Here is a 15,751-nt window from a genome sequence, read left to right on the forward strand (position 1 = left end):
TCGTGAATCAGCAAAAGCCTTTCCTCAGGCACTCCACACATTACATTGATCATTAATTTCCCTGCCATCTCAGCAGGGCCTCTTGGGGGCGGTTGCACATGAGACCCCGCTGGACCATTTCTCCCAAGACTGATGTTGCTCTGTTTTGTTGTTCCCTCTCTTTGCTTTTGAACTGTTCTATCAGGATGGTTTGTCAGACTAAACTGGTTTCAGATGTCCCAGTGTGGGTGCAGGAGCCGAATTAGTTCTGGGGGGTGGAAGGTGGGTGAGGAGAAAAATACAGACAGAAGTAGGATCCCAGAGGGTTTTCTAAAGGATGGAGAATTAGGAACATATCAACAGCTTTACCTCCTGGGAAACCCTCTGCAAAGCTCAGTGCCAGTGCTGCACTCACTATAGCATGGCAGGAAGCAGAGATGCCTGATGGATTTATCACATATTGATGTCAAGCTCCTGTATCACCTGATCTTGACTGGCAGGTACAAGATCATCTTGGCACAAGGAGCATTCTGAATGCAAAGATCCACACCAGCTATCTTACATTAACCCGGTTATTTATGCACTGGTTTTGTTCCATGGTTGGCTGTGCACTACTGGACCATACAGCTAGAAAGGTCTGCACAGAACATTTCATGGCCCTGATCCACTGTCAGCTGCTACAGACACATGGGGAGAAAGTCCCACATGGAGGGATTGGGTGCAGCCAAACCAACCTCAGCCTCTTGGACACAGATGGCTCTTGGGTTTGATCTCAAGGTCTGTTCAGCTCTGAGCTTTCATAGTGATGCTGCCAAAAAGGAACCATGTAGAGTCTGCACATCAACATTAAATGGATCTGAGTTACAGCTTTCCTGTATTCAGGCTTTGGGGTGCTTGTGTCTGAAAAGCACTGCCTCTGTATTGTGAGGTAACGGGCATGGAAAGGATGATAGGGAGATGAGCAATAAGATGTGTAGTTTTTTGGTGGTTTTTTTTTTTACATCTTTCAATCACCTCATTTGAATGGGAGAGAGACTCTGCCATTAATCAGAGCACTTACTGGTGCTGATGCTGCGAACAGCCTGTAACTCACTGAGGAAATGAAACCCTCGACTGTCACATTTCTTCAAGAGGAATGATAACCAGGGGAGCCTTAATGTGTTTCCCTGCAGCTAATTTATATGACAACCACTCCCTGGAAAAGACACCCTGTCGGCATCACTTCCCATCCTCACTCTGAAATCCCCAGCCCTATTCAATCAGGGGGACCGTGCAGCTGAAACCTACTCACCCCAAAGTCAAAGCAGTTGAACGAGGAATGAAAGTAATTTCTTGGCCCCAGTCCATACATCTTCAAAGACATCTCAGTTAGGAACAGACCCAGAAAAACAAACTCGGCGAAATCTAGGAACCAGAGAAGAGATGACATTAATCCACGAGGCCCCAATGGGCAGATCTCTTCATGAGGGGAACACAACAGTTGTTTTTCACAGTGTAGACTCCCTCCTGCCAGAAGAAAGTCTCTTTGCAAAGGCAAACACAACCCTGAGGAGAGTTTCACGTGGTTATGTCTATGTGCATATGAGCTGCGTTCACACTTGAAGAGCTGGGAGGTCAGCGTTGCACGTGTGTTGTGGGAGGGTCCATAACAGCATTAAATAATACCCTCAATCCCTCTGTAAAAGAATTTCAAGAGGAAAGTTCTGGATCTAAGATTCCCAAAGGTCTGATTTAATTGCACAGGTTACCTTTTGTAAATGCATGCTGGGGACGTCCACGCCAACGTGAGACGGGCAATTTTGGAAGTGGGGTGTGAGCTTTTATAGCGTTCTCTCATGATAAAAATACCTCCTTACCCAACAGAGCTGCTGCCTCTTTGAGCTCAGGCGGCTCAGAGGTGTTGGGTCTGCTGTTAGCTTTGATTCCCAGTACGCCTGCACAACCACAGTTCTGGAAGAGCAAGTTCAGTTTCCTCCTGCCTCGCATATCACAGGCAAAAGGCTGCCATGATTTGGGTGGGAAAATGTATCACGTCTGATGAAACAAAGGGCAGGAAGAACGTAGTCGGAGTTTTCTATTTCCATTGCAGGTTGTTAGGACTTACATTTTAAATCAAAGTCATGAAATATCACGGGCATGATGTTAACTGAAATCCACCAGCTAGATGAGAGCGGTTTTATTGATGCTTCAGCAGTGAGCCACAAGGGCACCTCAGCCAACATTTACACTAAGGGAGGGCACATCATGAGGGTATTAACTACACCATGTCATGGCCTCCTTGGAACTAGGAGCAATAGCCTTAAAGGAGACTACCAAGGGCAAAGCATTCAGATTTGAGGAATGAGAAGGCAAAGTGTGAGCTGTGCAGACTTCTCAGCTCTTTTCCTACCAACAGGTTGGCTCCACTGGTTGGATCTCCATGCTCTCAGAGCATCCAGATGGCACGGAGATGAAGGAACAACACTTCTGCCTTCCTTAATGCATAGAACCTGCTAGGAGAAACAGCTGCTACAACATGCCTCTGGTTCTTCTCTTCTTCCCAGCAGATCAGAGAGCAAAGAGGCATTTACACAAGGGATCCCAGTGGCAATCATCCAGTTACGCTGGCAATACATCTCACAGTCCAAGTGCCGAGGGTAAGGAAGGGACCAGATTAGCTAAATCTCAAGCATGACATGAGACACCAACAGTATAAGAATACAGAATTGAAACAGAAACAAAACAACACTTACAACGGTAACAGATTTTCTTGAACACAATTAAAAAGACTGCAAATAGCAAAAATGTTTAAATTCTTAACTATTAATATCTGGCTGTCTAAATTAGATGCTTAGACTGTAGCTTCCAAGCCAGACTCTAAACTTCCACCCTGCACTTCCATTCTGCATCCTGCAGCCTTTGGAAATGGTAATAAACAGGTGGCAAAACTGCCTTAGCAAAGCAGATGCATCTTCCCTGTAGAGGAAGAATTGATGCTGCTCCTGTCACCTATTCTGCTCATTAGCCCAGAGGGAAATCTTGCAGCAGTGTTTATGCTGTTTATGGAGTTGCTCCCTTGCTGAAAAGTCAGCTCTTGTGCCTTAGGTTTCATGCTCAGCAGAGCTCAGCATGGTGTTTATTTGAATGACTTCAATGTAAAGTCCCCCTGTCGTGAAGACTGACGTCAAACCCTTGAGTTGAAATTGGTGGCCTTGCTGGCAGACCAAACTTAGAACCTTTGCAAGAGATTGTAGAGCAGGCCCACAGAAAGCACTGCACAGCCTTCAAATGCTTTTAGTATCTCCCCTTCATAGGGAGTTTCTCATCCTATTTACCCACCAAACCCAATCAGCTTTCAGGCAGGCCCAGTATTCTTTCACAAACTAATGAAAATACAAGGTAGAATTCTGATTGCAGTTTTCACCATCAGATTTCAGTGCACTTTGCCCAAATAATAGCAACCATTTTATAAGAAGAGAAAGGAGGAAGGAAACAAGGATTAATGTTCAATCACCCATCCACTGAAGCATGAACGAAAATTCAGGTATTACCCAGTGTGATGTTGCATCACCGGACTGACACATCCTGAGCACACACACATGCAAGACCAGATTATTATGGGAGAAAATCAGCCAGCAAATGGCCAAAGTAAAGAGATTCAGACAATATTTGATATAAAAACGTAGGAAACTTGAAATATCCAAGAAATAACCATTGGGAGAAGAATCCATCTCAAGTCAACCCAAGCCATTGACTTCCATCTGGAGCAGAGCTCAAAACAGGCAGAATAGCCGTATTTCATCACACACCACAGCAACGGGAGGACAGGGGTAGAGGAAAACATGAACATGCTGAGTTCTGTGGACACAAAGAGTTCACTCAGAGTGAATCAGCTTCTCCAGCTGACAGATCAGATACGTGATTCCTTTTGATGCGGCCCTGCCCATTTAATTGGAAATGCAATTTTGTTGTTTGGACCGCGGGGTGTTCAGACCCCTCAAGTAATTTAATCTGCCTTAAACAGAAGCATTTTGTAATGTGATTTTAGTTAAAAAGTTTGATATTAAGATTCTTATTTAATTAAAAATTTGTACCATTGGAAAAGGCCGTGCTGGTATTTTTTTGCCCCAAACTTTTGAATTAGATATTTAGTGGCTCTTTTTTGTCAATCACCAATGGATTAATTCCATTGCTGCCCTGGATCAATCCAAGTCTGGTGTCATTAAGAGCAGGTGTCAAGCCTGCCACTTTTGTTTCCCTTTCTCTTTCTCCTTGTACATTAAACCAACCAGGAGGAGAACCTCAGTGAATTACAACTTCTCCCTCTGACAAGGCAGACGTGAAATGTTCAGCAGACATAAATAAATATGCTCGTTTCAGAAAGCCTTTTCTTTGCAACCACACATGCTGCATATTTATATCCAGAGGGAGCTGGCTATCTACTTCAAAGGCAAACACAATATCATCAACAGGCATAATTGCATCAAACAAGGGGTTCAACACAACACAGCACACTGAGAAGCTGTTCTCAAGCCGCAATGTCTAAAACACTTCTTTCAAACATTTTGCTGTTCGGAATGGAGGCTTTATGGAACTCATTTTTAGACAAATTGAGAAGCAAGCTGAAGATCCCCACAGCATTAGCCAGAGAAATCCAGAGAGAGTTGCTTCATGGAGGGCAGCCATAGGCAAAGAGAAGTCTCATAGGTGAGAAGGCTCCCTCCTCCTAAGGGAAAACTGACTGATTTAAACCAAAATCCTCCTCACCGCTGTTCCTAAAACCTGGCCTGGGGATGTCAGGGAGCTCCAGGTCCCTCAGCCCCTGGAGGTGCCCAAGGTCAGGCTGGATGGGGCCCTGGGCAGCTAGGGGCCAACCAGCCCATTGCAGGGGTCAGGGCTGGATGATCTTTAAGGTTACTTCCAACCCAACCATTCCTTGATTCTGTGATTTGCTCTGTGTGCCCACATCACAGATTGGATGCATCTATTCTGCAACTAAACCTCAAGCGATGCTTAAGGAAAACTTCCAGTTTAATTTGGAGATAACCACGAGGGCATGAAGCACGTCCTGTTATTCACCATACCTCAAGAATACCAGAAATTTCTTATCAGGTTGAATAACCACCTCTTTTAATAAGACTAAATAAATTTCAAGCCCCTTTGTAAAGCTCCTACTGTTCCCTTTTCAAAGCAGTCGCAGCAACATGGAATATCAAGCGGAGAAAGCTAATCAGAACAACTCGACAGCAGAAAAGTTAAAAGAAAAGACCACAGGAAAAAGAAATCAATGCATACCTGCAAGGTTTTAACCCACCATTCTTTAAGTAAAATTAATTTGTAATGTAATTAAATGTTCCCCCAGAGGGACAGGTATAATTGAATTAGAGGTTCTTGGTAGAGTTGCAGGGTTTAACAGATCTTCTCAGACTTCACTGCACTCCTTTCCTTCTGTCACAGTTCACACAGCTCCTCACTGGCCCATTTCTGAGCACCTTCCATAGAACGACTTCATTAGCATTGGCTGCTTCAATCACTCTGCATCCCATCAGCCAAGCCCTGCTCCTCTGCAGTGAAACTCCCTCAGCGTGGATTAACTCTAAAGCAACTCCTAAACTCTGTCACTTATACAGTTAAAGGATTTGGCCAAGTACTGTTGGTCAGGAGTCTAATTAATGGCTGCTGTACCAAATACAATTCCCACCTGGAGGGAATTTCATTATAAACAACACGAGCAACCCTAGCAGCTCCCAGATGAACATTAAGCAGAACTTGCTGGCTCACAACTTTCTTAATGTCCTCTTAGAAATGTTACTGCATAATGTTTTCCCAAAAGAGAGCCTGGAAATCTGTATTCTTCCTTTTTAAGCCGAAAGACTTAAAGTGTTACTTTTTCCCAGATATTTAGCCCTAATTCCAAAGGAAATCCTAAGCTTCACACTGCTAATTACTCTGCCAATCTAGCTTTCCAATGTTAAATTTGGGAAATGAATAAGCAAGACTGATTTCTCTGTGTGGTCTCTGTCTTTTCAGCCTAAATCTTGCAAGAGAAACAGTTGAAAGGAGCTTCTGTCCTCCTTACACATTTCATTATAGCTTCAGTTACCTGTCAGTCTTAAATATTTCAGCAAACATTAACAGGGTGGTTTTTGAAGTCAGAGCAGCTGGCAGTCCTGACCCCTTAGATCTATGAAAGAGAAACTTCAGAAGTTTGCTCCTTTATAATAATGTAAGACCCGAAGATCTGGATCTAGAAATATTTGAATATGTAATTTATATAGAAATCAATGAAAATTAGGTAGATAAGTAACTTTAATGATCTAAACCACACTTATTAACTCAGACTGTTGGAAACATTTTTTTTTCCCCTCTCCTTTTTTCTCACTTCAGAAGTTTTACTCATATTCTCAACTTGCTCCATCTGAATAAAGATGCGTTTCCAGCTGTTTGATAGACTCAGAGGTGGCTGATGTTATAGCTCTGCCTTCCAGAAACAAACCTTCCATCTCCTGCCTTCCAAAGGCAAAGCTCGTGGAGTCCCACTCTCGGTGTTATCCTATTCTGACCCAATACATTCAGATTAACGCATGGTTAGACCTGGAGTTTCAGGTACAGTTTAAGATCACATTCCCACACCATCTCAAACCACAAGATGAGAATACTGATGTAGGCTTTTTCTGAAAGACTCAACGAAAACATGACTCAATGAAATATGACTCAACAAACCTACTAGAGCAATTCATTAACGCGTTTACCACCCTACTCCAGGGAGACCTAGGAAGCCACAAACAGACCTCATGAGGATGCGACACCAGCGCTGCGAGCAGCCAAAACACAAGACCCAGAGATAAAATGTACAAGAGAAGCCCCTGGTACTCACACAGTGCGGTGGTGAGTTTCTCTGGCTGATCATAGTGCACCATTGCGACGCAGAGCGTGTTGAGGGCAACCACGCAGAGCACGATCCAGTAGAAGCTCTGGGCTTTCACCATGCGCCGGATGAAGAAGCGAAACATTTTCTCTTTCCTCCTGAAGTAGGATGAGCTCTCATTCTTCCCACTCTTCAAACTGGCACGGGCAAAAGGAGACCCTGGGCAGCGGGGCACAGAAAGAAGAGTCACCACAGCACATCCAGGCAGAAGAAAGGCCAGAGGATGCCCACGGGCACACAGACCCACTCCCAAGCACCAGGCTGAGCACAAAGCTGGGCACACTGAGAATGGGCTGAGCACAGGCATCTCGCTTGCAATGACTCTGCGAGGAATGAAGGCTGAGATTTTAGAGCTTCATGGCTTAATACTTAGTTCCTCCATCAGTAGGAACTGGGCTTCCAACTCCCTGAAGCTATCCTGAACACTCAGCTGAACTGATAACCTTTAGGATCCCAACTGACTGCAGCAACAAGGTGTTGGGTACGGTGGTGTTTGTGCATGGAGCACATCCCCTTGGAGCTTTGAGATGCCAACAGGTCCCTACATCCCTGCCCAGAGAATCAGGCACAGCCAAACCCTTATTACCAAACTAAGTCTCCTTATTTTATTCTGACTTCATGTCTCTCTGCAGCAGAGGGCTCAATCTGCTTCCATGCATCATGTTTTGGGCACAACTTCTCATTTGTATCCATTCTGCTTTTATCAACTACATTTTAAGCCTGCACTGAAACCTTGGAAGAGAATCAAATGTTTTAATAATAGGAGGAATCAGTTCCTAATGAAAGCTCTCCCTCAGAGGTACAAGCTCTGTTGAAAGGAGTGATGGAGAAGCAATCTCTGGTCAGTGCTGAGCACATGCATCCATGGGAGTTCTTCTTCAACAGCTACAAGTGCTGCTGCAAGCAGGGGAACTGGTGATGGCCACAGGCTGCCTGCTACCTGCTTCACACTGTGCTCACACTCCTCTGATTGCAACACTTGCCTCTAGGCAGCTCAAGGTAAAGCAGTGTACTACTGGCCTTTGCTATCATCAGCTGTTGCCTCCCAGTGGGTAGGACTGGCCAGGACACACACACTGCCCTGCTTGGACCAAGCACTGTGACAGCAGGTGACCTGCTGGGCTCTGCTTGGAGATGGCTAAGTTACACGAACAAAGTGTTCTGTCTGTGGCAGCCAACTGATCCAAGTGCTCTCATCGGCATTTCAACACCTCCAGTGATGGAAGGGGTGAGAATCTCACCCTGTGTCACCTTGCAGTAACACCAAAGACCACAGTCACAGGTGGGTGGTGACAGCAGGGAGCTGTGCTGCACCATGTCCCTACCAGCAAGCTCTGTGCTCCTTTGCTCAGTTCAGGCCATCCACCACCAACATGATCTTAGAGGTCTTTTCCAACCTTAATGGTTCTCTGATTCTGTCTTCCAGGAAAGAACATCAGGCCCCATCGTGTATTTAAATTGATTTAAACACGGAAAACTTTCTTAGAGATGTCTCTAGCACAGCATGGAGAGTGAGGAGCCAGCACTGACTGCTGCAGGCTGGTTAATGCAGAGAAAGTCAAAGAGTCAGGAGAAAATGAAAGAATAAATCTTAAGATTAACTCCAGAGAACACACTGGGAAGTGTTTACCGCTACCGAGCTTTATAATACAATTATAAAGCTCATTGAGGTACTTGTGTTTGAATTAAAGTGCAATGTATGCAGCCAACAGCCAGCAAGAGACCTGTCAGCATCTCTGCCCCTCTGGTCTGCATCACTTTGCACTCAGTAATTGCTTTGTTAGTTCTTCCACAGTCCTTATGCTCCCATCAGCAAGACGCGATAGCACAAGGAAACCGTCCAAGAAAAAAATCTTTGCTCAAAAACATATTCTTCATGCATAATCACCCATATGATCTGTTTGTTTATGTTATGAGGTTTCAGTCTTTCCAGAGCCTGCAGAAGGATCTGCTTTGCTTTATCAGGTTCTTTTTTGACTTGTTCCACAAATCAGAATCAAACCTGCTTTTCCCCAGTGGATGAACCACTCGCAGGAGGTGGAAAAGCACTGCTGTTATTTTCCCTGCCATATGTTCCCAAGACAGTTCCCAGCTCTGCACCAGATTATGCACGAGCCCAGATGCTCCGTCATCCGCTGCCACCTGAAAGGCTGAACTGAGAGATCTGTTTGCATGGCATGGGTGCCCAGAGCCTGGAGGGACTTGGATGTGACTGCAAAGATCTCGTAACAGTTGCAGCCATCAACAAATGTTCCAGAAACGACCACTGTTTGTTATCCATGCAGGGATCCGAGCAGCTCAGAAAGAAAACAAAACAAAAACCGCACACGGCTGCTGCAGTTTTGCCTTCCTCCATCAGCTTCTCTCATAGGATTGTCAGCAGTTTAGCCATAAAAGCCTGTAGCAGTTCAGCAGAGGGTGATGGTGTCAGGAACACGCAGAGCAATGCTCATTTACAGTGAGTAGGTCTTCATTTAAACAGGGGAGTGAATAAATCCAGCAGCAGCTGTGATCTTCTAAAAGGTTAATGCCAAATTTCCAAAGAGCATTTGAGGCGCTCATGCTTGCATGCATACATGGACACCTACTCTCAAATGTACTGTTTGTGCTGCTACCCTTATGCATCCAGGATTTGCTGCTTTGTGGTATCTGGGGTGCCAAGACATTTCTTTGGAAGATAATGAGAACATCTGCTACTTCAGCAGCAAAACAAAATACAGACTCAAAGAACGGGGAGAGGAGTAAGCAAAACAACTCCAAAACAGGCAGGGAGATGTCTTTCCAGCCAGCAAGGAAAAGCCACAACTGACAGACGCCCACAGAGCTCCCCTTCTCTGGAGTGCCAGGAGCTCCCATGCAGACGCCCACTGGCCTCCCCTGGCAGTGCCTGAGTGGGACCTGACTGTCCAATAATTGGCAGGAGAAGTAGGACCACAGGACCTGACACACTTGTGCTCTCTGGAGCTGAAGCGTTTTGGGTAGGACAATTGATAGAACGAGAGATAATGGCCTCAGGTTGCACCAGGAGAGGTTCAGGTTGGATATTAAGGAAGATTTCTTCTCAGAAAGAGTGGTAATGCACTGGCACAGGCTGTACAGGGAGGTGGTGTAGTCACCATCCCTGGAGATATGGCACTGAGGGACATGGTGAGGATGAACTTGGTGATCTTAGAGATCATTTCAACCTTAATGATTCTATGATTCTACACCAAATTTGCAGCAGCAATGGCAGACTTCACCCGCTATGCCACCCTCTATACGGGAGGTGTGTGGGCAATCATGTGGTTGTGCATCATCTGCATTTAGAAACTGGAAAACTCAATGGGAACCCTTCCTAAGGCAAGAACAAGGAGTCGAGGGGCCACTGTCCAGTTCCCATTCCTCTTGGCAAATCCACACACCGCGCTGTAGTGGCAGATGTGAGTAAATGTCTGTCCACTTCCTCTCCCCCTGCCCCCAACAGCTGAGGCTTAGCGGGAGCATTTGACATATTTGGGTTTCATTAGCATAAATGAGCGCGTTCCAAGCAGATCCGCGGGGTGCCCAGCACAGTGCGGTATCTCCAGGCATTTGGGCTCTGTTGGAGGTGCAGCATGCAATAGCAGCAGGGCAGCGAGGGGAATGGGTGGAGCTGCAGTGCCTTTGGCTCTGGTAAATTGGGTGATTTCCCTTCTGGAGCAAAAGAGCCGCTCGGAAGAAACGGGACATGAACGTGTTTAGTTGAAGGTCTAAACCTGGAGGAATGCGAAGCCAGTACTCACCAACGGAGCAAATGTCTGTGAAATGGTCCTCACCTTCTTCAGCATGAATCAGGTCGTTTTTGCTCTTCTTTATTGCGGCTCTTTTCAACACTGTGTACAAATTAAAGAGAAAACGCGCTGTGAGCTTTCAGAGTGGGTTCTCTCTCCCCCTCCCTTCTCTTTCTCCATGGCCAGCACTTACTGCCCAACACCAGCTTCAAGCTCTCGCACAAGGGCAAGCTGGAGCAAATCGGCCAACCCACAGCCTTGCAGGGCCTCTGCATGCCTTGATGCAGGGCAGTTCTTCACTTAACCTTCTAGATCCTGAAGGCTTGCCAGGCACAGTTCTGCATGCTTACACAGAAGCAAGAGGATGGGGTAGAGGGGGGGGTCACTGCAGCTGCTGGACCTTTTAGTGCAGCAGAAAGGCTGGGCAGGGTCACTGAACCTCCCTGAGCCCCCATGGGTCATGAGATGAGTGCTTCCATCCATTAAAAACATTAATGCTGTTTACAGTGTGCACCATTAAGAAGTTAGCATTTACAGGGCTTGGGTACAGCTTACCGCAGAGCGATGCCTTAAGCAGCGAAAACACTATGGTGAAAGCAACTGCTGCAAATCAGTGCACGCACTCTTAATAGCACCCACTGCACAACCCCTTCCCTCTGGGAACATCCTAGCTCTTTGAGAACACACTTTGTTCAACTGCATCTTTTATCGGGAGGGTAAACATCACTGCATTGGTTTACATGAAGGAAGGAGAACCGCAGCCTGAGGCTGGGAGAGGTCTGCACTGCTCACCCAGCACACACGGGGAAATGCAGGATGCTGGGCCCGCCACCACCTACCTGCAAACCTCGAGAATTAGCAGAGAAAAAAATACGTCGACACAGTTTTGTCACAGCTTCAAGACATACAGGAACTAAGCACCGCTTGCTATCAGCAGTAAGACACCCCACGGTGTGGTGATACAGACTGGTCAGGAGGCACACACAGCAAGCCCACGCACTCCACAGTGACTGACATGGGGGTGGGTTCGTACAAGAAGACCCTCTCACCCTACAAAGATCTTCCTGCCTTGCAGATGGATTCCTTCCTTCACAAATTACTGCTCGTGTCACCTTGAGGGAGCCCCCAGAACACCTCCCAGGTTCAGAGACTCGAAGAACAGAGAATGCTCTCCACCCGCTGTTGTAACCTGGATGTAGTTTTTACAGACAACCTCTGCTGTTATTTCCCTCCCCACCCATCAGTAGGGCTGGATCCTCAGTCCAAGCAACACCAGCCTTAGACTCCTTCAGGGCATCCTGTGCCAGAACCTCACCACCCTCTGTGACAAACTTCCCTTTGACATCTAATCTACATCTCCCCTCCTTTAGTTTAAAACCATTCCCCATCCCTACAGACACTTTGGATGCATCATTCCTATGTCGGAGGCTGAAACCACTTACTAGCAGAGAGTGCAGATAGAGATGGGCTGATCCATATCAGTTGCTCTTGAGGCTGGGAATATTGCCTTAAGCTTACCAGCAGGGATAGAACTTTAGTGTACCTCTGTATTCTACGGCCTGTTCCCACCTCTAGTTTGCTTAACAGCACTCAACTCTCCAGCTCTTCCAGACGCTCATTGCAGCTCAAGACCACAAGCCCTGGCTATACCCACACACCACCACACATGCTCACATACACACACAGAAAAGATTTGCCAAGTGCACCTCAGCCCTGACCTCCTTCCAGCCCCGGGTCCCCCTGAGCACAGGTCACGCAGCCAAGCCAGCAGCCAGGCATGAGTTGCACCAGGAGCCACCAAGCTCAGAGCAAGGAGCCAAAGCAGGTGGGAAGCATCACTGGTGACCTGGATGCTCAGGGTGAGGGGGATGAGCTGCCCCGCTTGTGCCGCCTGAGCCCCTGATGATTTGCAATCCACTCACTGTTGTAGCTGCTGCCGCTGCTAGTCTCTGCCGGTGCCGTGCCTTGTTGAATCGGCCCTTCCGAGGCGGCCCTCCCTGACAGTGAATGGGAGGAGAAAAAAAAAGAGGGGGGAAAGGGAGGGGAGGGGAAAGGAGGAGACATGGGAGGACGAAAGATGGTCAGAAAAGGGAGAGGGAAGAATCTTTAACTGAACTTTGTCTGTCGCACCCTAAGAGCTCATCGGTCTCGAGGCACAGGGAGAGCGGTCCCCGCGTCCTCACTGCACTGTGTCCAAAGCTCCAGCCGGCCTGACAGCTAGGGTCGCACGTCGGAAGATAGGATCACCACACCCTGTTATGTCTTACTGCTTACAAGTAACAGGGGTCTTAGTCTCTTTGTCACGTCCGTTGGAAACCTTGGTTCAGAGCCCTGCCTTCTCTCGGTCAATGCATTTCTCTCCTGGCATCACCCTGCAGCCTATCCCCAGGCACAGCCACCTCTGCTCGGGGCAGGTGCCCCCATTGCACTGTAGGCCCCCAAGCAGTGCAGGGACCGACTGACCCCAAGGGCAGATCCCCATCCCAGAGTGGTGTCACATAACTGCTCATCATCCACCTGCAACCTCAAAAAGGCCTGGTATAGGAAAAGGGACTCTTTAGCCCGACTTATTCCAAGTGCATGCAAGAGCGTGTTCCTCACACCCTTCTGGTTGCAGCAGAAAGCCATGTCAGCATACAGCAGGTGAATCTCTCGTGTTGCGGGAGGAAAACCACACAGCAAAATGACCTACCGTCCAGAGGAGATTTCTCTTCTGCATTCTTGTCTTCCTCGGCCAGCATGACCTCCTCTGTAAGGAGAAAAACAGCCAAGATCAACCTCAGATTTATCACATCCCCAGTCTAAAAACAGCTGAGCTGGGTGCAGCAGACCTCTGTCCCAGCTGCAATCAGCCTTATTCTGTTGTATTACCCAGTTACACCAAGCCTGCGGAGGAAGGATGGTTCACAGAGCTGTTTTTGTTGCCCTGTTCCCTTCTTGCCACAGGGAAGGTTAGCCTACACTATCTACAGCATTCTTCCACGATCTCCTTCTTCACAATGAGCCACCCACTCCAGTTTCTTCACCAATCTACCACACACAAAGGATACCCCCAAGCATAGCCAAAGCAGAGGAAGTCCCTCTTGCCCATCCATATTAGAGACTCCAAGGAGTGAAAGATATTCTATGGCTATTACCACACTTACGTCTCCATCAATAAGACCAGGACTTAACCTGAAGGGAAGGGACCCATGTCTCATGGCACAGGGTAACACTAGCGGGGCTGTGCCACATTGCAGGGGATACAAGTCACCAAACAGCCACTGGATCAAATATTCATCAAAATAAAATCAATGGCAAGGCTGCCATAGCAGAGTTCAGGCCAGCACAGTTCAAAGTGCAACACATGGGAGGTGCCACCATTGGCTTCCCATTCCCATATAGTCTCCAAAATGAGTTTATGCTTTCCTACCCTACAAGAATTCAGAGCACTGAAAAAAAGAAACCCACCACCCCTCAATCAGAAACGACTCATTTCTATCTGCATGAAGAATGACCAAATTTCCCAAGGTTTCACCATGCAAATATCACCCAAGTCAGTGTGCAGCACACAACACTTGAAAACTCAGTTTGTATGATCTGAACAGCAGATTTTAGCTTGCTGCTGTAGAATTATGTAAGGATTTTCTAAAGGATGGCCTGAACTGTACAAAACACTGATCTGGCAGCTGGTAAACTGTATATTCCTTCTATTATTAAAAATGACAAATTCTTCCATGTTTGGCAGATACGTCATTTAGGATCTTAGTAAGAGATCTGACACTGCATCCCTACAAAACTTTACTCAAAACCCCATTTAAACCAGCCTAGATGGAAGGCTAACTACAAAAATAACAGCAAACCACAGCCAAACATCAAAGTGTGAAGCTAAAAGAGCTGTCTGGAGGAATACTGGAGGGATCAGCACTACCACACAGGTCTTATATAATCTCTTTATTAATCATCTGGGGGAGAGAGAGAATGAATGATACATTAATAAGACAGCAAAGTGAGGCGGCTGGAAAGTAATATTAAAGATTCGGGGAGACAAAAAACCCTAAGCAGAGGAGAATAAAACAAAATGCAAACTTTTCTGCTGGCTTAAGAACCTTCTCTCTCAAAGCTCAACATCATAAGGTGCTTCTGAAGCCTCACATAGGGAAAAGCCTCAGTGCTGTTCTGGGGTTAATTATACAGAAAGAGTTAAACAGAATTAATGATAATAATAACAAACATGTTTGCTCTAAAACAGAAACTCACTGCATTCATTTCTTTCAGAGATCTCTGACTAGGTAGGAAAATAACTTACTATTTCTGATCCCTGACCTATCTCCCTCCATAGACATTCCTCATCCACAGCTCAGCTCTGCTGTCACTTTAAAATAACCCCAAACTCCATCTCACTGTCTCAAGCCTGACTCCTCCATTCCCATCCTCAACAGTCACTCCCATCTGCTTCACGTCCACAGAGTAACTGCAAGATCACATCCACCCCAGCGGGTCCTTATGAGGTTTCAAAACCTGCTAATAAGACAATTCAGCAGAAAGACATCACATTGTTTCCAGGATTTTTTTTTAACCAGGGAGCATCCTTAGCAGACGCTCAGAAGTCGCACTGCCTTTAGTCATCACTGTAATAGAGACTGGCAGAAGGTAATTAGGGAGCCTGAAAAACCTCCAAAGTACAGCTCCTCTACATTAAAGGAAATATTCAACAAAGACACTGTATTATATCAGCAACTTCTAGCTTCCAAACAAAGGCACAGGGCCTTCACTAGGGTAGCAGAGCAAGAAATGCCTCAGCTGTAAGATTCATTGCTGGTCATTAAGCACTGACAATGCTCAGCACATTGAAGGACTGGGGATCAAGGCTGGCATCTTGTACTGAAGAAGGGAACTGAATACAACCACTGAAGCCTTAAATTTGTTAAGTAGATAAAGCAAATAAAATGCATCCTTTAGAAAAAGGCCTTGTGCTTCCACTCTAATTATGGAACCTTAATTTGTCTTTCTAGCAACCATCCTTCTCTAGCAATCTCACACATTGCTGCCAGTTTTCATGGACGTAAGGTTACTTTCCCCAGCTGTATCCAGGGCTTGTTGCTCTGCTTCTTCTACAGAAAGCTGAAACCTGAGG

The 15,751-nt window shown here is 46.4% G+C and overlaps 1 protein-coding gene across 13 annotated transcripts in view; it reads right to left on the reverse strand.

Moving 5' to 3' along the window:
- CACNA1B (calcium voltage-gated channel subunit alpha1 B) overlaps window positions 1–15,751 on the reverse strand; it is a 193,648-nt gene that overhangs the window by 75,510 nt on the left and 102,387 nt on the right. For 7 of the 13 annotated variants that reach the window (XM_085520967.1, XM_085520964.1, XM_085520965.1 and 4 more), the window contains 5 exons: window positions 13,328–13,384; window positions 12,558–12,632; window positions 10,648–10,737; window positions 6,836–7,045; window positions 1,271–1,383 (listed from right to left, as the gene is read on the reverse strand). In XM_085520967.1, coding sequence (XP_085377093.1) covers window positions 1,271–1,383; window positions 6,836–7,045; window positions 10,648–10,737; window positions 12,558–12,632; window positions 13,328–13,384 — 545 coding nt within the window. The remainder of the gene's footprint in view (window positions 1–1,270; window positions 1,384–6,835; window positions 7,046–10,647; window positions 10,738–12,557; window positions 12,633–13,327; window positions 13,385–15,751) is intronic. The other 6 variants (XM_085520969.1, XM_085520966.1, XM_085520974.1 and 3 more) reach the window with 3 other exon arrangements.

Source organism: Coturnix japonica, chromosome 21 (genome assembly GCF_054131305.1).
Source record: "Coturnix japonica strain WE chromosome 21, WE-NBRP24, whole genome shotgun sequence".
Lineage (NCBI taxonomy): Eukaryota > Metazoa > Chordata > Aves > Galliformes > Phasianidae > Coturnix > Coturnix japonica.